General features: G+C 37.8%; 2 protein-coding genes across 5 annotated transcripts in view; one reads left to right on the top strand and one right to left on the bottom strand.

Moving 5' to 3' along the window:
- Positions 1–19,329, bottom strand: part of LOC127660531 (arginyl-tRNA--protein transferase 1-like) — a 117,418-nt gene extending 98,089 nt beyond the window's left edge. For 2 of the 4 annotated variants that reach the window (XM_052150841.1, XM_052150842.1), the window contains exons 1-6: positions 19,205–19,329; positions 13,003–13,066; positions 11,334–11,396; positions 10,972–11,084; positions 10,412–10,510; positions 9,205–9,405 (exon numbers count right to left, since the gene is read on the bottom strand). In XM_052150841.1, the coding sequence (XP_052006801.1) occupies positions 9,205–9,405; positions 10,412–10,510; positions 10,972–11,084; positions 11,334–11,396; positions 13,003–13,066; positions 19,205–19,304 (640 nt within the window). In that variant the 5' untranslated portion in view covers positions 19,305–19,329. The remainder of the gene's footprint in view (positions 1–9,204; positions 9,406–10,411; positions 10,511–10,971; positions 11,085–11,333; positions 11,397–13,002; positions 13,067–19,204) is intronic. The other 2 variants (XM_052150843.1, XM_052150844.1) reach the window with 1 other exon arrangement.
- Positions 19,330–21,929: 2,600 nt separating this feature from the next.
- Positions 21,930–25,678, top strand: part of LOC127660783 (CSC1-like protein 2) — a 55,655-nt gene continuing 51,906 nt past the window's right edge. Inside the window, exon 1 of the mRNA XM_052151199.1 lies at positions 21,930–22,015. The gene's annotated coding sequence lies outside the window, so the exon portion shown is untranslated. The remainder of the gene's footprint in view (positions 22,016–25,678) is intronic.

Here is a 25,678-nt window from a genome sequence, read left to right as displayed (position 1 = left end):
AGGCTAACAATGCTTAGAAATTTGATACATCATGTTAGCAATGCCAAATATCTACTCTCTAAACATGTTAACAATACCCAACTACATTCTAAAACATGCTAACAAGACCTAGAAACATGTTAGCAATGCATAGCTGTCTAGCAACAGGTTAACAGTGCCAAGTTACATACTAAATCATGCTAGCAATACCTAACTGCATGCTAAAACATGCTAGCAATGCCAAGCAACATGATAAAATATGCTGGCAATGCCTAGTCACATGCTAACAATGTCTAGAAACAAGCTGAACAACTAAATATAGTGTAGCAGCATGTTGCAATTTCTTGATGTGTTCTACACTACAAAAGCTTGAAATCTTCACGTCACCTCTGAAATTTCATCAGTTTGTGATATTTAGCATTTAGTATTTACTTTCTTAATATGATTTTTTATCATGCATGAATCATTGGACCTTACGATGATGCTTACGACTGGTTAAGACAGCTTTGTTAATCATAATGTCTTCATGTGCCACATTAAAGTTTTAAGAGCGCATGTCCAAAGGTAAGGACACACCCACATCTAAACTATGTCATATTAATAGTTCAGAACAGCGGAAAATTGAAGAACCTCTGAGCAACAAGAAGAGGGGAGGAAAAGAAGCAGCAGGAGTCTAAAACCCACTTTCTATAAAGAATAAAATCCTGAGGGCTGAGACCTCAAATTGAAACAAGAGGGTCTTCCCTTGCAAAACTAAACATATGCTTACAGAGCATCACATAAAATGTGTTGCATGTCGCTCAGAATCACTACTAGAATACTATAGAAGAGGTATAATTAATAACAGGTCTCGGGTATGTCCCACATTTGGCACCATTTAACTGGGAATATGGATGTACAGTGGGGTCGGAAATTCAAAGACCATTTAAAAAATCTGGATTTTCTTTTAATTAAACCTGTAAGTAATCTTTAGGATAAAAAAAAAAAAAAAAAAAAGTATAGCAAAGAAATGTTTTTATAAATATTTTTGATTTTGCACTATTTCCACTTTTCAGCAGGGGGCTGTAAGCAAAACTCCAGCTGCATAGGCAACGCACAGCTGTACAGACAACAAACCACACTTAGGCATGCTTGACACTAGTTACAGCACAAGATGAGAACGTGTTCTTGCATTCAAACAAAGCTGGATGGAGCACAATTCTGAATCTCGAGACGTCCTTTTCTAAGTTTCAAACAACATTTAACTTGACACAGCAACATAAAACGCTGTGTTTATGATGAATATTATGATGAGGCAGCCAAAGTGAGACGCTCCAAGTGTCCGTCTGACACGTATACATCGACGTGTCCTTAGAAAGCCATTATAATAAATCTATCTTGGACAGATTGTCAAATTCATTGCAAAATGGATTGCTGTGGACTGTAGGCCAATGATAGGCTTATATTCAATAATATGGAAATGAACAATATATTGTCTTCTAAAGCCACGTTTTGTATTGATTATCAATGCTTTACTTGTCTACCACAATAATGTAATGTGTTTAATTTAAATTTATAATACTTATAGTATAGATGACATAAAACATTTTTATCATTATATATTTAATCATTGTTATTTTGGGGTCTTTCTCTGCTAATAATCATATGCGGTTAACAGTGATTAATTTAATTAATTAATCAGCATGTCATGTATTGAATTCAATTAAAAAATTTAATTGATTAACAGCCCTAAAAAATTGCAATAAAGGCAAAATAAAAGCATTTGAATTAGACTTTGTGAATTGTTCGTTAACTGTAGAGGTGTGTGATCTTCAAGTGAGTTTTTATGAGCATGGTTTTCTGTGCAGTACAAATGAGTCGTCTAGCTTGCGCTAGTAAACGCAAGTCCTCCCGTTTATTTGGAAGTCATTTTCTCTGCTCTGACATCATGACATCATCAGCTATAAAACAACATGAGCTCTGTTTGTTGACTCCCGCTGCTTTTGCAAGGAGTTTTCAGGCCACTTGCAAGTTTAAATGTTGTTAATTTGGCCTGGAGGAAACTGGAGGAGTTGGTATGGAATATGATCAGGGTTAATTACTTCCTTCAAAAAGGGGGCATTGTGTAATTAATAATCAGTGATTTGAAAGAATTTAGCATTAAAAAGCAGAACCACAAAACTGGATGGATGGATGGATGGATGGATGGATGGATGGATGGATGGATGGATGGATGGATGGATGGATGGATGGATGGATGGATGGATGGATGGATGGATGGATGGATGGATGGATGGATGGATGGATGGATGGATGGATGGATGGATGGATGGATGGATGGATGGATGGATGGATGGATGGATGGATGGATCTTGTCTCAAGAGGCAATGGCTTCGTCAAGCCAGCATAATAAAACACTGACGTGTGAGCTATCAAGTAGCCTGTGTAAAACAAGTACATTTATAATGAGATCTGTCATTTTCCACCATTGCAAACATTTTCTCTGACCCTCCTAGAGGTCAATCTGCACAACAGTCACAAAACAAATCGTAAGCCATGCTGAACTTAGCCCAGATAAAGAACCTACATTCCCTGTCAGCAGCTCGTCCAAACAGTGACTGATTAATTTGTTGGACTGTGCAAAATAAACAGCTCATTTGTGAAATTTCATTTTTAAATATATACATCTGTCTCCAAGTACACTGTACAATAACCCTCTCTTCACTCTAACCCCCTATCTCTATGTCCCTGGACTGATTCAAGCCCCTCAGAGTGCTCCCGGCAACCCATGTCAACAGTTTACACATTGACATCCTGTTTGAAGCAATAAGGAAAGCAGGGCCATTTCCTGCCTGTCCCTGTGCCAACTGCCGCCGAGCGTCAGCCTGCCAGCCTGCCATCAACACGACCACCCCACGGGGGGAGAGAAAGAGGAGAAATAGCCTCTCTAAGAGAGAGAAAAAAGAGAGAGGGACAAGGAGGAACACAGCTGAGCCATACGGACAACACAACAACAGTGCCTCTCACAAAGCCTGTCATGAATATGTCCGGGTCATTATAATTCGCATAAAGACAAAGCAATTTATTTTCTAGGACCATTAAGATCCTCAACATACTTGGAGCTTTACACCATGTCCTGACAGCAAGCTTTTTATCATGCAACAGTGAGAAATCTAGAAAGCTTCTATTATAATAAATGAAGCAATTTTCAAGTGAGTCTCACAATATATATATATATAGTTTTTTTTTAAAGAAAATGTATAATTGCGATTTTTATTTTTTTTGCATTATGACATTATTTTCATAAAAATTGAGCACATATCGTCCCCCCATTTGTCCAAACATTTTACTTTATATTTTTTGTAATTCCTATTACTTACATCGGTGGTGATTTATTAGGTTCTTTATATTGCAATATAGTTAAAATATTAATAGGTTAATTAAATCAGCATCAATTATAGGAAGTACAACAAAAACTACCATGATGTATTCGTCTAAAAAATGCATTGATTTTTGATTGTGCCTTACAGTAAACATTTTTATTTAATTATTTTGCAAATTGTAAAAAAGTGAAAATTAATTTGTCATTAAAATAATATCCCAATTCAAAAATTTTAATGATCCTAAAATAGGTTCTTTAACTTTACAGAAAATGTAATTAACTATTTTAAAATATATGATTTTTTCTTTTTGATTTTGGGGTGAGATTTTACCATGGACCCACAAACCCACAAGAACAGAGCTTCTCTTAAATGTATGACTTCACTGAACTCTGGCTATTAGAAGTTTGTCAACATAAAACATTGAGTGATAATTGCACTCACATATTCAGAACCCAACTTTGACCAGATACAAGTTGTTAGAAACACTTTCAATACAAATGTTTTTTTTTTTTTTAAACTGTACATTTTTCTCCTGATTTACAACGTTGTGATAATAGACTATTTACACTGTTTTCAAATAAATCTGGCCTTTACACACTTCACATGAGGCGTGGGACCTCCTTCGAGACCCCTAAGCGCCGTTCTGTGACTTTCTCACACAAAGAGCGCAAGTCATTGAGACAATTAGCTCTTTCTTAACATCCATTCTTCCTTCTTTTCCTGTTAATACATCCAGTTGACTTAGTAGTGGTAATGTTTCCGGCTGGGGTTGTAAATACGGCACGGGAAGATAGAGATGTTGAATGGCTTCCCTGCAAACCAGAGTAAACACGAGAGCGAGAGCCAGAGTAGATGCTGGGCCAGATCCAGGGTAAAAATGGCCTGCGTTCTGTTACTCACTGTTTGGCCGAGCTTTGAGCGGGTCAGAGCCGACTAGCACTGTTAAAAGTGTGATAGAGTACCATAAAAGAGCATTCAGGGCCTTGTCTAAGTCTGTTTGGAATCAAGAGTTTGGTACTTGTGGTTTTTGTGAAAGCCGTTTGGGGAATTCAAGGGCGCACCAAGAAATCTCAACAGTGTCCACTCCAGTAGAGTTCACAAATTGTACGAAAGCAGTTCGGCCTAATATGCAGAAGTGAACTGCTATTAATGAAATATAATTTGCCTTTTAAACTGTACTGCATGGGAAAAACACAGTATTGGGCCGTTCACACCGAATGCATTTTGCATCCATCTGCATTTTTTAAAATAGTTTTTTCAACGTAAACGTGTGCTAAATGGACATGGTTGACCATTGGCAATGCGTCTCGCCTTTTTTTCAGTGTCTCATACAAGAGTGCATTGTTTTTAGAGGTCTCAAGACACCCAGGTTTTGTTGTATTCATTGCACTGCATCTAGCATTTCTTAACCTCTTTAACTCTGTGTACATGCCTGAAACAATGGGGGTGGCACATGAACTGAAAATTAGACTGAATGTCTATGGACGAGCACATCTGTGAGAGCTAAAATGCGTTAAAGAACCACCTCCATTTTAGATTGCCAATTTGTGATGTAAGGGGATAAAGACAAAAACATTTCTAGCAACAATTTGTTTTTTGTTTTTTTTTGGCAATTAGTCCACAGTATGCGTAAATGATGAATTTTTTAATTTGAGGGTGAAAAATTGCAGGCGGCAGCCCAAAAATGCCCTTTAGTTGAAGAGGTTTATGCAAGAATGTGTTTCTGTCTGAACGACCCCTTAAAATAGTCCAAATTTAGTTATGAACTAAATCGAGTCTCTAACTATGATCTGTCCTGTGACAGATGGGTTTGGCTCAACTAAGACATTTGTCTGTTTCAGTGTTGCAGTAGTTACTGCGTTTTGGCTTTTTAGTGCAGTATAGCACATAATAATGTATTTAACTGTGACAGTTATTTTAACATTGCAAAATGTAATCTTTATGAATAAATAATTGGGTAACCATCAAATGATAAAGAATAAACATTGAATATTATCAAATTTGACTTGATAATGCTGACTTGATAGTACCAAGGTCACACAGACCATTAGTAGTAAACACGTGCTCTTAAAAGCGGGATATTGTGTGCAACAGGGAGATAAACTCTGACACATTTGTTCCTGCGGAACACAGATTCTCCCTCTCTAGCAGTAACAGTTCGTAAAAACATCAGAACTGCCTTTCCTTGAGGACTCATGGACACACATTTACCGTAATACAGTCACACACTCACTAAAGTACAAACAGCAAAAACTCACAGACACATTCCTTCAAATACAAGTTCAACACACACGCGCGCACACACACACACACACACACACACACACACACACACACACACACACACACACACACACACACACACACACACACACACACACACACACACACACACGCACAGTCTCTGGTTCCCTGAGGGGACAGTGTAATATATATTTGCTGTGCGGGGATGACTCAGGATTGGGTGAATTAGAGCTGGCACACTCCTTTATGAGAGGAAAACATATGGAAAGAAGAAGAGTGGGGTGTGGAGAAAAACTTTTACTATCTGGACCAGCTTCTACTGGCACCCTAACCCCCTGAACACAAACTCAAACGTACCAAAAAAAAAAACAAGTTATGAATACACTCTTGAATACACTTTTCTGTATAAAAAATCCAGCAAGTGAGAGCAAAATAGAATGACCTACTGGGAGCAACACTGTAGTCCTTACCATTACCATTAACTTATTTTAATAGTTCACCCAAAAATGTATTCACCCTCATGCCATTCTAGATGTGTCTGACTTTCTTTCTTCTGCTGAACACAATTTTTAGAATTATAATATATATTGGTGGCCAAAAGTTTGGAATAATGTACAGATTTGCTCTAATGGAAATAAATTATTACTTTTATTCACCAAAGTGGCATTCAACTGATCACAATGTATATTCAGGACATTAATAATGTGTAAATTTACTATTACAATTTGGAACTTCTTAAACTACTTCAAAGTGTTCTTGTCAAATATCCTCCATGTGCAGCAATGACAGCTTTGCAGATCTTTGTCATTCTAGCTGTCAGTTTGTCCAGATACTTAGGTGACATTTCACCCCACACTTCCTGTAGCACTTGCCATAGATGTGACTGTCTTGTCGGGCACTTCTCACGCACCTTACAATCTAGCTGATCCCACAAAAGCTCAAAGGGGTTAAGATCCATAGCACTCTTTTCCAATTATTTGATGTCAAATGTCTGTGTTTCTTTGCCCACTCAAACCTTTTATTTTTGATTTTCTGTTTCAAAAGTGTCTTATTCTTTGTAATTCTTCCCATAAGTCCTCCTGAGTCTTCTCTTTACTGTTGTACATGAAACTGGTGTTTAGCGGGTAGAATTCAATGAAGCTGTCAGCGGAGGACATGTGAGGTGTCTATTTCTCAAACTAGAGACTCTGATGTGCTTCTCCTCTTGTTTAGTTCTACATCTGCTACAGAAGTGTGGGGTGAAAGGTCACATGAGTATCTGGACAAATTGACAGCTAGAATGTCAAGGATCTGCAAAGCTGCCATTACTGCACATGGAAGAGTTTTGATGAAAACTCTTTGAAGTAGTTTTAGTAGTTGAACATTATTTTCAAATTGTAATAGTAATTTTACACATTATTAATGTCCTGAATATACATTGTGATCAGTTTAATGCCACTTTAGTGAATAAAAGTACCAATTTCTTTCCATTAGAGCAAAATCTGAACATTATTCCAAACTTTTGACAGCCAGTGTATATTTTAAATTGCTATAAGATGAATCATGGTTTCTGGTGAGTTGATTAAAACTAGTTTATTCTCTTTATATGCTTTAGACATGAACAAATCTGTGTTTGTGCATCACTTTCAGTATTGGGTGCTTTAGTTGCAAACTTTAAATATAGGAAACTTATCCAAGATGTAATCAATATTTGTCAGTTGTATTTGACATGCAGGATCACAGAATGAAACACTGATGACAAGAAACAGCATTATTATAATAACTTAATTGAATAAAATGTAATAATAAGTGTTCACATATTTACATTTACATTTACATTTATGCATTTGGCAGACGCTTTTATCCAAAGCGACTTACAGTGCACTTATTACAGGGACAATCCCCCCGGAGCAACCTGGAGTTAAGTGCCTTGCTCAATGACACAATGGTGGTGGCTGTGGGGCTCGAACCAGTGACCTTCTGATTAACAGCCCTGTGCTTTACCCACTACGCCACCACCACATATGACTTTATTTAAATGTTTAAGCATGAAAATCATGACTCTGTGATGTTAGAATTACTTACTAGAGACGTCATTACTGGATGACGTAAAAGAACCGCCGAATCGGTTTTTGAAACGGTTAATGGAAACTAACTGTCCGAAAGCACCTGTTTGCGGAAATGAATTGCACTTCCCATCACTTAATTTTATGACATACAAAATAATGAGCGGGTAAATAGTCAGGCTAACTCCAGTCTTCAAAAAATGTGCAAATCTAGTTCTAATTTCTCTTGCTTTGTTTCTCGTTACTTTGAACTTTGGAGTAAGCTGACTTGTATTTCATATGTATTCGCTCCATTACATTGAGCTCAAATATCCAGAGAGGTCATTTACAGATTCTCACATGTTTGTCACTGGAGTGTTTGATCTCCTTTGAAGTATCAGTCATTAAGCTCTGTCTGTTTCAACATTAACAACAGACATAAGTCATATGTAAAGATGGTCATAAAGCAAGCGGAGATAAATTTGTCACCAGGAAGTTTCCGTTTGGAGCCGGAGAGCGAGAGTTTTCTACTCCTTTTGGGAGCCTCCATAAATCCTTCCTGTTTCCGGAACGTTCTTAGGGGGTGTTCATTCCAGGGGCCTTTAGATTTGTCTATAATTCATACACAAGTGTTGTATAGTCCTCGTGCTCCAAATATAGAAGGTATTATCACATGTTTTGCTCCAAAAAAACTTCACTCCAAATGGAAAGTGAATTGTTTACTCACAGTATATACTTCTGATGAGACTGGAAAGTTTCAAAATAAATTTTGTTAATTTGATTTACAAAGTGAAGTGGCATGCAGGATAGCATATGTGACTGCAGGGAACAATTTAAAATCCTCATGCAGTTTGCCACATTTATTTCTGGTTACATACTGCCCTCTAGTGTTCAATGGTAAAATGCCAGGCAAAAATGCCACTGAAAGGGGTAATTGCTTCAGATATTTTAAAAAGTCGGGTAAAAAAATGCCCCGAAAGGAAATTCCACTGCATTTTCAGTTTTATAACCTTTGATACATTTCATAATATTAAATCTATTAAATGTAGGTCCCCTGCAGACAATGTCTTTATTTAAAAATTAAACAATGCCCCTGAAAATCAATTCCACTGGGCAACCGTTGCCCCTTAATAAAAATAAAACTTTATTTCTGACACTGATTCCAGGTTTATTAAGTGGTGCTTGTTAAGGCAATAATCACTATTACTATTAATGATACTTAGGGTTTTTCTAAACCCCTTTTTTTTCTTGTCCCATGCCTGAATGATGCTTCAAATCATGTGGCTTGTTGAGGAGAGGCATGCTATAACTTTTCCAAGTACTGAAACTTGTGATTTTCACCTGGTGGAAACAAATCTCATCGACTGATAAGCATCACTCATGTTTTCTTCAAAATTCAGAAACTATCATTTAAAGCTTAATGTTTACTAACATCATCTGTGGCATGCTGTCGAATACCACAAACAAAAATTTTGGATCATCCCTCAAGTTGTAAAAACAACTCGAAATGTAAGGGCAACATCAAAATATCTCAAATAACCAAAAACAGTAATATGCACGGTTTACAGGTTTTTATAAACATTTATGAAACAGACCTGGTTTGGGTGCAACATTTGAGGTTTTATCTTCTGGGACAGTTGCTGCATCTTCTCTGGGAGTTGCTGATGTAGTTGATCTGGTGTCTGTTTCTGTGTCAGGACTGGTGGAGATGTCCTCTTCATCAGTGTTGTATATCTTCAGAGGGTCTTGAGGAGGTGGTCGAATACCTTCATCATGCATGGAGTCCATTGGCTCTCCTAAAGAACACACAAATATGCAATATGACCATTCCTGAAGGCGTAATGATGCCTCTAATACTCTGATGATTGCAGGCAAATTATTTGCACAATGTCATTTAGCCAAATAGAATGTTTTCTTCGATTAATATCCTTCTTGGTAAAAGCTACTCATCAAATAATTATTCCCTTATTATTATCCCTGTCCCTATACCCATCACTATACCTACCCATAAATGAATAGTTCACCCAAAAATGAAAATTCCATCTCAATGGTTTGAAAGGGGGAAGGGACTGTGGATAAAACCATACAACAGAAATTTCAACTCATAAAAATAAAGTTGATATATATAGAAAATCCAAAACGCTAAAATATTTGAGGTTTACGACAGTGATACAATGAATGATGGATGACGGATGGATGTTTCAGTCTGGCAAGTGTGACTTGAAGGGCATCTGGTTAAAAGGAATATTAAGAGTTTAATACAAGTTAAGCTCAATTGACAACATTTGTTGCATAAAGTTGATTACCACACAAAAATTATTTAGAATATTGTATAGGTAGTTCAATGGGAAGGAGGAGGCGAGAACCGGCTTGATTATATAAACAATATTTTAATGAGAAAACTTAAACAGACACAAACACACATGACGGACATGTCCGTAAACGATCTCTCTCTCTCCCACACAATCCTCCGCAGTCGGCCTTTATCCCTCTCGGATGCTTGATTAGCCTGATAAGGGACCGGGTGTGTATGATCACGACCCGGCCCTGCCCTGCCACATTCCTCCCTTGTTCTCTCAGGCAGGGGAGCCCCCGGCATGACGTACACCCCCCCCATTCAATTACATTGTAAATGCATTACTGTAACCTAGACTTCTACCTTTTATAAAGAAAAGAAGGGACAAGTTGAAATCAATTTCTGTGGTAATCAACATTATGCCACAAATGCTGTTAATTGAGCTAAACTTGAAATTTAACCCGGAATATTCCTTTAACATCTCCCCTTCAGCACAGATAGCGCACCTGTCAAAAACGACTGGGTTTTTCCTGCAGCTATAGCCACTGTCCTCTGAAGTATGGAAGAGAGAGGCTTTAGGCGACCTCTGATTTCTTCTAAAACACCTGGCATGGCATATCAGATCAAATCGGAACACGATATATGGAACAGAAAGAGGCTATATCAGTAGAAATCAGATACACAGGTGTTGCAACTGTTTTACATTGGCTCAAATGGGTTTATAAATTCCTTATTTGCATTTTCAATCTTTAGAAGAGCATGCAAAACGCAAATTAGGCTTTATTTTTGGAACACAAGCTGAAAATAATATCTGCGTAAATCAAACATAAACCAATCCATATGTAAAATGACCCATTAAACTCAATTTGACAATTTATGTAAAAATGGTTTTACGTCTGTTCCACACTAATTCCTTTTGCTTGGGTTTTATCAATAAGGCCCATTGTCTCATTGTATCATCTCTGAATGTGAAGGAATGCAGACATTTTCAGATTAATTACAACGTAAGTCCTAAAGTTCAACAGATGTGGGCTTAGTGGCCAGTTATCCATTAAATGACACTCACCTTGCCCCCCATCATTCTGTTCTACAGGCATCTCTCCTGAGGAGAGGAATTTGTTCACCCTCTTCAAGGTCTTTTTATGAGTTTTTGATGGATGGAAGTTCAAGGCATGGCACCTGCAAAACAGCAAGTTCAATATGTTTTTATGGAATCTGTTTTAAAGATTATTATGATTGGGACCAATTATATTTGTAAAGTTGCCTCCACCTAATAGTTCATTGACATTTAAGATGCAGATATATACACAATAACAAAATGTATTCAATAATGTATTCAAATATGAGATATTTGCTTCAAATCAATGACTCTAATCATTGAGTCATTAATCAAACATAAACAGTAGAAGTATTATTTGGCCTTCTTACCTGATGGTGTACTGTGGGCAGCAGGTTTTATTCATAGTGGGCTTGTATACATATTTGCCACTTCTAAAAAAAAGAAACAAAAAAAATTGAATAAAAATGAACAACGGGAAGATAAGTCAAATTTAAACTGGAAAAGGGCATATACAAGCCAACAGTCAATGATTAATGAAAGTTGTCTTTTTATTAATACTAATACATTTTTATTAATCCAACATATTTAATAAGGCAAGATAATGCATTAACTGTCCACTGCTCTTGAATCTATAGTCCCACAGCAAGAAAAATAATATTTTAACAGAGTTTTGAGCTTTAATTTGACGTGATCAGGCTACAACACAGCTTTGTATTGCAATGTCTTCTCTGGTTGCACGCAATAGTAATAATTGACAACGAATTTCATAATCGATTAGTTGGAGATGTGCAACATGCACGGAGAAGCTCCGTCAGTGATGTCACTTTACAATAGTGAAATATGCGTTTGCATGAAAATCCTGTAGCTGTGGCTCAGGTGGTAGAGCGGGTTGTCCACTAATCGCAGGGTTGACAGTCCGATTCCCGGCCCACACAACTCCTTGTGCCGAAGTGCCCTTGGGCAAGATACTGAACCCCAAGTTGCTCCCAATGGCAGGCTAGCACCTTACATGGCAGCTCTGCCATCATTGGGTGAATGAGACGCAGTGTAAAGCGCTTTGAATACCGCTAAGGTTAAAAAGGCACTATATAGTGCAGACCATTTACCATTACGTTTTTCTGTTTAATAATGTAGAAATGTTACAAATTCATAATCAGCGCACACACATACACTATTATTTCTTGGATAAGCATACACGGCCACTAAAAATTAGGCTATTTTGAAAATTATATTTTAGAAATACATCGATCAGACACTACATTAAAACCACCAGCCTAATATTGTGTAGGTCCACCTCATGCCGCCAAAAGAGTGCAAACCCGCATCTCACAATAGCATTCAGACATGAATATTCTTCTCACCAAAATTGTAAAGAGTGGTTATCTGAGTTACCGTTTCCTTCCACAGAACTGTCGCTCACTGAATGTTTTTATTTTCTAGCACCATTCAGACTAAATTCTAGAGACTGTTGTGTGGCACCAACAATCATGATACAGTCCAAATCACAGAGATCAGATTTTTTCCCCATTCTGATGGTTGTTGTGAACACTAACTGATGCGCCTGATCCGTATCTGCATGATTTATGCACTGCACTGCTGCCACATGATTGGCTGATTAGATAATCACGTGGATGATTGTTGTTTCCAGATGGGCTGGTTTGAGTATTTCTGTAACTGCTGATCTCCTGGGGTTTTCACACATAACCATCTCTAGAATTTACTCTGAATGGTGCCAAAAACAAAAAACAAACTGAGCGGCAGTTTTGCAGATGGAAACACCAAGTTGATGAGAGAGGTCAACAGAGACATTAAGGAAGAAAAATGGGTTTTGCTATTGCTTTCATGTTGACTTGTTTGACATTGTGTTAACTCTACTAAGCATCCTGTTTATGTGTGAGCATATTTCCTGCTCAGATATTATGCAAGAAAACCCATTTATGCAGTGCATAATTTAAAGTTAGATGACTGTATTATGAAACATTATTTGAATGTGAGAATTCTTCAGTGTTGATGTCAGACAATAAGACACATCAGCACCTTCTCCATCCTCTGTCAATGAGCTCTTGGTAGTCCTGAACTGTCATAGTATGGGACCACATGCCTAGAGAGAGAGAGAGAGAGAGAGAGAGAGAGAGAAAACATTTAGGACATTCAGTGCAAACTTATCAGGAAACATACATAATCCTGAGAAAAGTTTAACACTTTAGAAACTGTGTGTGTGTGTGTGTGTGTGTGTGTGTGTGTGTGTGTGTGTGTGTGTGTGTGTGTGTGTGTGTGTGTCAACAGTAGTAGGTTATTTGATATTCATTTCAAATGGACCCCTGACAAGGCTCTCTGACACACTCTTCTGGAAATGTTCTGGAAGGGATCATCATGGAGAATTTAGCTCCCACACAAGGGGAGATTTGAAAAATCCCCTTTGGTTTTGGGCTAGGGGTTAATATCGGTCTTTCGATCTATTTTTGAGCAACAATGTATTCAACCTTGAGGCTGAGGAGGGCGTATAATCAGAATTTCAGTTGTAGGTATGTTTGTTAGGTTGTAAGACATTGTCCGTCACTCCCAAAAGGGTTAAAAGATGTCAACATGAACATAAGATTTTCTCTACTTTCTTCTATTAGTAGACAGGAATAGGGTAGGCTAGGGCTGAGTGACATATCACATATTTAAAAAATATTCAAAATGTTTTGGTAGTGTAAAATATAGCAACATCGCAGAGATCTTAAAGGTGCACAAAGTAATTTGATGAAGAGATGAAGACACCAGTCATATCAGTAACCTTATAAAAACATAATTTTCTCCATGTTTCATTCTAAATGGAGAGGGTCCCCTCATGGGATTAAATCAATCATGGCTGACTGTGAATAGTACATTTCTTCAACAGCATCAGTAACTGAAAACTGTTTTGTTTAAATTATGCTGCATTTATGCCCCTTGGTGTCAATCTAGCCAAGTCCTGGACGACATAAACAAAATACTGAGTGCACCTTTAAGCCCTTAAACTTGCGCATTTTTGGGCTGCCGTCTGCACTTTTTCATACTCAAGTTTAAAAGCTCCCTATTTACACATACTGTGGACTAATTGCAAAACATTTCACATTTTTCAGAAAACCCATCAAATTAAAAAGAAAAGACTCCAATTAATCATAAATAATTTTGTATATGTTTACAATCTTATGATAAACAAACAAAATAAAAAACAAAAATGTGGTCCTAAATTGGCAAAAATGTAATTCTGGTTCTGTTTGCTCTGTCTCCCTCCAAAAAGTCCGTCACAAAATGCCGATCTGAAATGCAGGTGGCACTCGAAGACATTTTAGCCCTTACAGATGTGCTCGTCCATAGACATTCAGTCTAATTTTCAGTTCATGCACCGCCCCCATTTTTTGATCAAATATCTCGGCCTATGAGTGGATTAAAAGCACAATCTAGGTGTCATCAGAAAGCTGTGATCGTACCCTTTGCAATGATATAAAATATTTTTAGCACCAATGGTTGATCATATATATTTCCAATGATTTGTTTAGCATGCTTGTCCTGCTGGACTGCATATTTTGTTCTGGACATCTAAGATATAACATTAGAATATTTACACAAGCAAGCTCACAGACAAGTAAGATAAAAGCAGATATAAAGTTTTTGCTATTTGTGTCTTTCAGCAGCAGTCCACATTAAATAAATGCGTGCATTTGATGACTTACAGAAACTTTTTAAAATCTTTCGAACTGTGGTACTAGAGAAATAAAATAAACTTTATAGTCACATTCATAAGAATGAGTGCTTTCATTTAATATATGACTTGTCCATTTGGGTGCAATGTGAAATTCTTTTATATTCTTATTCATATTTCTACCAAAATACCTTTAGGTGCCGCTTATATGCGATGTGGATGTTTTCAGCCCTTATTTTTTATTTTATGAACCAAAATCCAAACATGATGGTATTCTATGAAAAGTTCAGATTCTTAGCTTTCAAATGATACCCCATATGCCTGACTAATGTATCCGGGGACTTAATGTTTTAAACGTAAACTTAGTTCGCAATGTAGTGACCCACATTGGACCAGCCGAGTCTTGGGCGGTGTGAGCGTCAGTGGAAAGTTCAAGTGCAGCCAACATTATGGTAATGAGCTTTGACGCGGTGCGGCAGCAACCTATTGGAATATAGAAGTGCTCCGTTCTAGCGAAGTCTAGAGAACACAACCGTGTAACCTTTAGTTCCCACCAAACAATAGTTCAGAAGACAAAATGGAGGAGAAGCTGATTATTGCCGTGGCGGGTTTTCCCGTAATATTTGATCTGTACCTGTTTGCTTACAGGGATATAAATAAAATTAAAAAAAAGACGAGTGGACAAGGTGTCTGAAATTGTTGGTGTGCCAGGTGAGTTGATGAAGTGGATATTATGGTTTATATAATAATATATTCAAATATTTCAGGAGGATATACGCTACTTGTGATATGTTGTCAAAAAGATACCGGTCGACATACCGGTTTTGTGGCCCCCTTTAAATATAGTTCACAAAACCAAGCATTCTCAACGAACGTTGCCACCTATTTCAAATACGTCACAGCGTCCACGAATTTTCGATAGCATTGTTGGCAGGGCAGCCAGAGCGAATTTTTACGCTCTCGCCGCCTCTGGTCTGAACGCACGGTTTTCTATATAGTCCAGGTCTAGAGTTCCCATAAACAAACAATTCATCAGACAACATTTCAGTGGGGGAGGGGGATCACAAGACACTGCAGCACCACCCATTGTGCCCTTTCAGGCAACTTCCATCTGGTCCCTACAAGATCAAAAGTGAGGGGTTTTTTTTTTTCCCTGCCTTATCACCTTTTAATCTAACACCTGTTATTCAGAACACAATAGAGACTGATTCTGTTTACGTCAGATAAACAGGGGAGTAACAAGCCCTGAAAAGGTTTTTAAACAATTTAAACTATACTAACTAGCTACAAAAGACAACTGATTAGAGTATACCTTCTCTTATTAAAATGATCAAGGAATATTCAGACTGCATGTCAGGGCAGATAGAGCCATCGCTGAGCATTAAGCATTAGCCTGACTTAATGCAATCTGCTTGTATAAATGCGGTAAAAATCAACTGTCAAAAAATAATATGGCGAGTAATTCACTTCTAGGCAGTTCAGTGCAAGTCAAAACGGGGTAATACTGTTAAGAGCAAGGGCGTCACTTTGTTTTAAAAAGTGGTGGGGAGTGGGGAAATAATCCAGAAAATGTAAACTTGATGCATGTTGTAATTGATAACGGCATCCTTTTATCTGCCACTTTCTGTCCTGTAATTTCATAGGTCTGTGGATAAATGCATTGATAATGGAATAATATTCATCACGACTTGTAAGTCTATGGATAAGCCTGCTGCTTTTTCAGTGTGAGGTGTCCAGGGTTCAAACTAAGGATGCACCGATGTATCGGCCAAACATCGGCATCGGCCGATATTCGCCTTGTTGACTGACATCGGCCTATCGGCAAATACGATGTCATTCACCGATGGCAGTGGCCAATGTTTATCTGTTTACATGTCTTGGTTATTTGCGGTTGACTTGGACAACATTTGCCTACCCAGCTGCAGTTTTGGAGTAGATCCAACAGGTAGTACTATAATACCACCCACAGCCACTGGCTAGACACGACTCTGGCATGACGTAAGAGGGCAACGGATGCCGTGCGCATATGTGGTTTGTTTTCAAATAAGTGCAAGAAAATGTTGGTGGTGTAGGAGTATTTTACTGTCTGGTCTGTGATTTAGTGAGAAATTCTGCTGGATAGCAGGTGTATAGCAGGCTAAAAAGGCTCTTGAAAAAGTAATTTTTCACAAATTTTTATAAATAATCTTTGTTATTTGAAAGAAGGTTATATTAAACGTTGTTTCATAAATTTGTGCTCATTCAAAGATAGTGTGATGTAGGGCTGAAAGACTTAAAAACAGCTCATTTATTATTTATAATGAAGATTTATTTGTTTCACTGGCACAAAAGGGGGATTAAATAACAGCAAAATCTAAATAAACAAAAGAAATCAGTATCGGCATCCGGCAAATTGTTATTTTAAACATCCCTAGTTCAAACCCTATTATATAAAGTTTCTCTTTAATCAAATTCAGCCAGTTTTATGTATTTGAGTTTGGAATGGTGTTACAATAATTTGTGTAATGTGAATTTCTTAAAATAAAAAAATTGGAAAAATGAAAAGTAAACTGATATCTCTTTCCATCCCGCCCCAGACTGATGGCTTCTAGCCACGTCAGGATTAAAATCAGAAGCATGCTTCCTTATTCCAGTCTCAGGATAAGATTATCTCCAGCACGTTCATTCATAGACAACCTTAACCCCATTTATATCTAACTTTCCCACTGTAAAAACACAGCGACACCACAATCCATGTTCACCAGCTTACGTCGCCAATTTTAGCACCATCTCCGCAAGAAAGCAGTCAACCTCAACAAAAAGGTCAGCGGTACAAACGTTTCAATTCAAATTTATATAATGATTAAACTTGCAACACATCATGACATCCTCTGCTGACTGGAGTAAATAAAACCACTTAAAAGTTGTAATCTTTTTGCCCTTACAAAATTGAACATGGTAAACCACAGTAGCCATTACTGTTACTACCATAAACCAGTACTGTAGTCTAGGGAATATGCCCTATGCCCACCTATCTTTCTTGGGATTTTACGTATGCCCACCTAAAATAAGTGATAATATGTATGGCCACCAGAAAAACGAGTAGGCATTTGACACAGAACTTTTTTTAGTCTACTAACATGGTTCCGTAGCACCGTTGAGTGAATTGTGTGTGTGTTTCTTTTTAACATGTAGAGATTCTCTCTAAAGGAGCACGGAGCAGCAGGAGAGCAACTGATGGCACTGGCAAGACAGACAGTCCAACTAAACTGATCCACCAATCAGAACGTTCATTTCAGGCATGATTGTATGTTTGAAAACCAATCATATTTTCCGTTTCAGTAAGAGGCGGGACATTTCCAGCATCTAATGCTGATGCACAAGCATCCCAAAAAGCTCTCAGAATCTGTCATTTTAGTTTATAATCTCTTTTGATGACAGTGGTAGCTAAATACCAAACAACCTGCTTAACTGTAGTCTCAACATAGCAACTACCTGTGGTATTTTGGCGTTCACTATGGTTACCCTGATAAATGTATGCAAAGGGGAGAGCAGATCTCTCTGAACCGTAGTTGTTTAACCTGCATTTGACTGCCTAATTGGCAAATAAAGCAAATATCATCCATCAATTCATAGTGAAGATGGGACTTAACCCTTGTGGACCCGTCGGGAAATTTTTGTCTTTTTTATTTTCGTTTTTTTTGATAATTTTTGCTGTGTTAATGCCAATGCCAAAAATGTTGCCAAATGTGTGTATATAATACATCTATAATACACCGTGTAGTTACATTCAGGGCCTTAAGGACAAAAATGTTCCCATTGACCCACTAAAACAATATAGCAATAAGCAATATTTGATCCAAGTGCCATTAAAGCATACAATCATGAATTTTCTCATGTTTAGCCTATGGAGCAAATACATACTTTTTCCCTTTTTCTGCATTATAATGCACTGCAGGCCAATTGATTACATGATGCCACTAAAAATGGGTTTGGGTGTGTTGGTATGGATGTGTATGTGTGTGTGTGTGTGTGTGAGATCACAGTGGCAATATGTAAACAAACTGGCATTTAAAGGGTTAAAATCCTGAAAATTAATGCATATTTAGTAGTTATGATCAGGACTGATGTTGGTTAAAAAAAATCACTGGAAGTCAGTGAAAGTGGAAGATAATATTAATATAGAATATTTTTATGCCAGTTTTTTGACAGGGACATATTTGTCCTCTAAGGACCTCTAAGTAACTTTTTTAAATTGACGTACAAGGGTTAAATGAGTGTAAAACAAAGCTAAAATACATGTATGTCAAAACAGTTATCTAATGAATGTATGGACTGGTAATCTGTTGGGACATCACTGCAAAAGTAGGTTAGAGTGCAAACCCCTTTAAAATAATCTAACAAGTAATTTAGCATTAATTAAGCTTTGAAAATTTGACAAATCGTGTTCAACAGTTTGAAACTGGTAATAGCAAACTGAAGCCCATGCTAGTCAATGTTGACTGGTCAAACCCGGCTTCATACAAGTGTTTCACGTCACTTAATATGTATTTACCTCACACCAGCGGAATTAGCGGAATGTCCACTTACCGTGCGACAAATTGCCCTTCTCATGTTTACAGTAACCGCAGCGATAGCCATCATCTCCCCCGAAATACTCCACTATGCTGTACGATCCGCCCGCTGCCATTTCCACACTCACTCGTCGCTGCCCCGTCGCCCAGCAGCGATTTTACAGACCCTACTATTGGACAGGCTTGAGTTATGAATATTAATGACAGTCGCTCCATAGGCCTGCCTGATTGGCTGAAAGCTAGACTTTGGAGGTGGGCGATGGTCTGCTAGCGAATGAACGCAAGGAACGCCCCAGAAAATGAATCAACCAACGTCAGAATGACTCAATTAATATTCATGAACTGAGCCTTCCTCGTAGTGTGATAAAATGGTTTTAAACTGCAGAACACCCACTTCATGACCAGGAAGCACACATTTCTCAGTACTTCCAGTACTACTGGTAAGGAAGCACAAAAAACATGTATTATTCAAAACGCCATCAAAACAAACCAATTGTACTACTTTTTTTTTTTAAGGACATTTACCATGGTAGTACCATAGTATTCTTCGAAGTGACTATGCACATCCACAATAAACTATGTGCCGTACTGACATTTCTCCTTAGTTATATGTGTTTTTTAAAAAATATATTTTGCATTCTATCTGTCCATTTGTACAGATACTCGGGTGACATTTTACCCCAAGCTTCCTGTAGCACTTGCCATAGACGTGGCTGTCTCATGTACCTTGCAGTCTAGCTGATCCCACAAATGCTCAATGGGTTTAATAATCTGTTGTCCAATGTCTGTGTTTCTTTGCCCACTTCACTTTGCAATTCTTCCCATAAGGCCTGCATCCCTGAGTCTTCTCTTTACTGTTGTACATGAAACTGGTGTTGAGCGGGTAGAATTAAATGAAGCTGTCAGCGGAGGACATGTGAGGTATCTATTTCTCAAACTAGAGACTGATGTACTTATCCTCTTGTTTAGTTGTACATCTGGCTTTCCGCATCTCTTTCTGTCCTTGTTAGAGACAGTTGTCCTTTGACTTTGAAGACTGTAGTGTACACCTTTTAAATCTTCAGTTTGGTGGCAATTTCCAGCATTGTATAGCCTTCATTCCTCAAAACAATGATTGGCAGACAAGTTTCGAGGAAGCCGTTTCTTTTTTGCCATTTTTGATGTAATATTGACCTGAAGTCATGCCAGACTATTGCATACTGTGGCAACTCAAAAACAAACACAAAGACAATGTTATGCTTCATTTAACAAACCAAATAGTAACTATGTTTGATATAATGGCAAATGATGTTCTAGTAACAAATTAGTAATTTAGCATGATTACTCAAGTATAAGGTGATGGAGTGATGACTGCTGGAAATGGGGGCATGTCTAGATTTGATCAAAAATGACTTTTTTTCAAATAGTGATGGTGCTGTTTTTTTACCTCAGTAATGTCCTGACTATACTTTGTGATCAGTTGAATGCCACTTTGGTGAATTAAATTAACAATTTCCTTCCAAAACAACTAAATCTGTACATTATTCCAAACTTTTGGCCCCCTCTATATAATCCATAAAACACAGCTCAACAGGAAAATATGTACATGTTTCCTTGGTCACTAGAGAGCAGTAGAAGCCTCTCATAGGAATGGCGGCCATGTTGGAACGCTCTTGCGAGTCCTGTCAAGAAAGTGCAGCTCCTATCTATTTGAATGGGGGAACAACGAAATCTAAAAAAATGTTCTGTCAAGATTACGATCAAAGAAAATATTTCAAATTAAAAGTAAAATATGACAACATTGAAATCGTAAATGTTGCTTCCTCACCTCAGATAACGCAAAAAACTTGATTTTACCGGCTTGTATAGCTAACGCGCATGCGTGTTCTCGAGTTGATTGTCAGGCGATGTCTAAATCTAGAAGTTGATTGGATCTTTTAACAGTAAGGCGGGACTTACTGGGCGAATCCAACCAAATGTGATCATCACTATGCCCTACCCACTACGAAGGACAGAACTCTTGACGTGGGCACTCTGAAGGGAGCATGACTTTACACTTTGAATGTGAAAAAAAATTACTTTCTTAGTTTTGTTTGGAAAAAGCCCACTTTCTACATCTGTTTATAGTAGGGGTTTCCCAACTTTTCCCATTCATTTTAATAGAATTGGTCCGTCTCTAAGTTGTATCTGGACCAAAATGTGTTGATTGGGTAGTTTATTACACTAATGTTTACACACATTAGTTCATGTTTACATTAATTTGCAAAAACAAAAATGCAAATGTCGATATTTTCTTTGTAAAATTTTCCAGTGAGAAATTGGTGAAATATTCCAGTCTATATTTGTAGCTCGAGCAAGAGCTAATTTTGAGGTGTATGTATGCATAACAAAGACCACACGTCGTCAAACCGATTGAAAGCACGAATGTATCCGAATAATATCGGACATTTCCGAAGAAGACCGAAAATGAACCGAATACGAACACAAGCGAATTCTAAAGGAGGGCCTGGCGTGACCGAAAATGCACGAAGCATGGCATACGTAGCCGACGCCCCATTTGGAGAAGACTTCGTGGGTTGCCTATGAACCACAACACACAGAGCCATACTAGGGCTGGCTGTGATACGAAGTGGACGATGTACGCTCTTATGGACTAATCCTGGCCTTTTTGTTTTTTTATAAACGCTAATAAACCCTGCTGACGAACACGTAAATATAGCCTGGACTGAATATCTGTGATCATTCTTGATTTTTTTTTTTTTTTTTTTTTTTTTGTGTGTGTGGGGTAATGGGGACATAACAGCAGTTGCTAGCCGAGAGCTACTTTGGCGTTGACCACTGCGGACAGGTGAGTTAGCTTTACCTGTGACAGCTTAACCAACTAGTTTGAGTGATGTCACTCTTACCGTTTTGGGATGCTTTATTTTTAGTAATGGTAGTAACCATGTGAACTGATTTAAGCAGAAAATGATGAGAAATCACCCCACCTTAGAGGCTAACAGCAGCTCGGCTAGGTCGAATTAGCTGTTAGCTAACTAACTGTTTGTTTTTAACTTAAACTAGTATTGTGCTTATGTCCTTCGGGAAAGAAATCATTAATATTACTCGCAGTATTCGGATAAATACTCACAGCCTGTCCATAGTTGGCTAACATGGTTAGTTTAAAGTTAAATCGTAATGATTGATACGCCTCACCATGTTTACTTGGATCTTTCTTTCTTAAAGTCACATAAATGTCTAATTAGTTTTCATTGTATAGTCTATAGTTTGTGAACTAGATGTACCCGAGGTGATATGCGTGACATATCTAATCTCCTGATTAGTGTTAAACCAGTATCATGACAGATTATTCTGTGCTCTAGTGACATATATTTTCACCCATCTCATCTGACTAGAACATAACTAGAGTTTTATGGAACTAAAACCTTAAAAGTATAGCCATCTAGGCCAAAAGTAATTATTGTTGGAGATTCTTCGAATAGTGTCAGGAAATCTGAACATTGCAATTCGAAACAATCTGGAGAGATGGTCAGAAAAGCACGAGAGAGAGAGAGAGAGAGAGAGAGAGAGAGAGAGAGAGAGAGAGAGAAGATTTTTGTGTTATAGCTTGAAACCTTCACTCCACCAAAACATATCTTACTGTTTGTTTATCTTATGACCAAAACATTAGGTCATCTATTGACTAAGTGTTCTATTGGTGCAGTCATGTGTTGCTCAATGTTTTCAGCTGCAGCTGAACCTTCCATTTGGCTAACCCTAACATAAATCAATATATTGAGCCCATTGGTGTCCTGAAAATGGCTTTCAAAAATTAGAGGCATTTAAGGTGTAATTCATGATTATAAAGGCATGAGTTGTCCAAGTTAAATATTCGGACAATAGTCAGAATGCAGTTTACACTTAAGGCTATGCAGAATTATATACAATACAACGTTGGTTATGTCTTAAAATTTCTTTGTTCAACAAAGCAACAACTGGTCCTGGGCCATGCCATTTGTTCCATTTGTCCAGCAGCACATCCTGTCCTCTTTCTGTTCATATACTGTTTGCATATAAGGTACACTGCCTGGCCAAAATAAATAAATTGCATACTCTAATAGTTAGTTGGACCGCCTTTAGCTTTGATTATGGCGCATTCATTGTGGCATTGTTTCGACAATCTTGTTTAAAGTCACAACATTTATTTCCGTCCAGAGTTGAATATATTTTTGGTCGAGATCTTTTATTGATGACGGGAGAGTCAAACCATGACATGTGTTTCGCTTCATGCGCTTCCCTTCTTACCCTGATGCGCACATCACTTTGGAATAGGGTAAATATCGGTCTGCCGATATTATCGGACGATATTAGCCTTTCACCTATATATCAGTATCTGTGTATTTGTTTACTGATATGCACAGATTTGAACACTTTTTTTAAGAACACATAATGCAGAAAACAATGCTTTAGAATTGGTGTCATAATGTAGTTTGTTCAGTAGAGGGCGCTCCGACTCCGTTGTTTACAGAGCTGACTCTGAACTGACGGTGGCTCTGCAGACATGGCAGAGTTAAGTGGTGTCTTCTCGGTAAGTTGCTAACTAGTTTGTGAAATACATACTGGAAAGTTAATAAACAATGACCCCATCATTTTCCCTTTTCAATATAACTAATATAACTTTAACCCTGTCCCTGACAACCATTTTACTCCTGTTTATCACCACCTGAGTGGTGGTGACGTAGTGGGCTAAAGCACATAACTGTAATCAGAAGGTCGCTGATTTGATCCCCACAGCCACCACCATTGTGTCCTTGAGGTTAACTCCAGGTTCCTCCAGGGGGATTGTCCCTGTAATAAGGGCTCTGTAAGTCGCTTTGGATAAAAGCGTCTGCCAAATGCATAAATGTAAATGTTTATCATCTGTTTGTTGTAAGCCAACTATAGTTTGTCAGTGCAGTCAGTAATGTAGCAGATTGAAAGGTAAACATCAGATCGTCTTTTTGCAGCTCATCAGGCAACAGTGGATTGTGTCTGTTGAATGTTGATTTCACGGTACATTGTTACCTAGTTGGTGAGACGCAGTGCTGGTCATTCTTTTACTCTCCGTGAAAATGAGCTTATAGCTAACTAGCTAACCACGTAGCTACTTTCATTGATTGTAAGCTGAGTTGAAGCTAAAGTGTAAACATGTATTCACCAAACTGTTTTGTTCAGGATTCACAGTTTGGTACCCCCTTCAACCGAACAATTCCAGTCGTTGCATTTATAAAATGTTATATTTTAAGTCTGGTTTTCCACTGTTGAAAGTTTCCCCTGAACGTGTATAGCAGAATATGGTGTAACACCGCTGACGCTGTTTTTCTCTCGTCTCGGCAGGTGTAATGTTTCTTGTTTTACAACCTGCCAATAATTGACTGGCAGTATTAAAATTGGCAGCATTTGACTCATACTAAAGAGTACTGAGTATGGAGTAGTGGTGGTGAAGTGGGCTAAAGCACATAACTGTTAATCAGAAGGTCTCTGGTCCGATCCCCACAGCCACCACCATTGTGTCCTTGAGGTTAACTCCAGGTTGCTCCGGGGGGATTGTCCCTGTAATAAGGGCTCTGTAAGTTGCTTTGGATAAAAGCATCTGCCAAATGCATAAATGTAAATGTACTGATGTTTATTTGGCTATTTATTTTATTTGAATGTATTCTTTATTTTAATGGTAAGCAACTGACTGACACTAAACATACAGTACTGATGTTTTTAAGCTATTTATTTTATTTTTATTTATTCTTTTCTCAGTGTTCATTTCTAGAAATTGTTGACAATGTATAATAATGATAATGTCAAATATTCTTTGATAAAAATATTTGTTTAAGAAAGCAGCCTTCTGAATACCTTTGCATAGTCATATCGGTGAACAATCCACATAGAAAAGGTCTGTTTTCAGTCCAGCTCAAAAATTAGCTATATCGGCCACCATATAGGTAATCAGCGAATATCCCCCTTTAAAATCGGTATCGGTCTCAAAAATCCCATATCGGTCAGGCTCTACTATTTAACATAGCTGTGAGTTCTACTGTCGATTTGTTATGATGTGACTTCGAGCGTTTTAGTGATCTCCGATCACGATCATTCAAGATTCTTTTCCGACCACATTTCTTCTGTGAAGCTGATGGATCATCACTATCCTTCCAGGTTTTAATAATGCATTGGACAGCTCTTAACTCAATTCCAGTGATTTCAGCAATCTCTTTAAGTTGTTTTCTTTGCTTGATGCAGGCCAATAATTTGCCCCTTCTGAAACACAGTCACATCTTTTCCACGACTACGGGATACGTCTTCTGACATGGTTGTTTAAGAAATGAGAAGCTACACACTGCATCAGTTAGGCTTAAAAGAACTGTTGCCAGCTGAAACATATTAATCACTGCAATAATTATCCAATCATTGGCTTATAAATGTCTCCTTATTTAAGTCCAAATGGTGACTTTTGTTCTGACCAGGCATTATATTGCAAACAACATTCAAATGTAGTGGCTTT

This window comes from Xyrauchen texanus, chromosome 20, assembly GCF_025860055.1.
Source record: "Xyrauchen texanus isolate HMW12.3.18 chromosome 20, RBS_HiC_50CHRs, whole genome shotgun sequence".
NCBI lineage: Eukaryota > Metazoa > Chordata > Actinopteri > Cypriniformes > Catostomidae > Xyrauchen > Xyrauchen texanus.
Note: the sequence above shows the minus strand (reverse complement) of the source record. Positions and strands in the feature narration are given on the sequence as shown.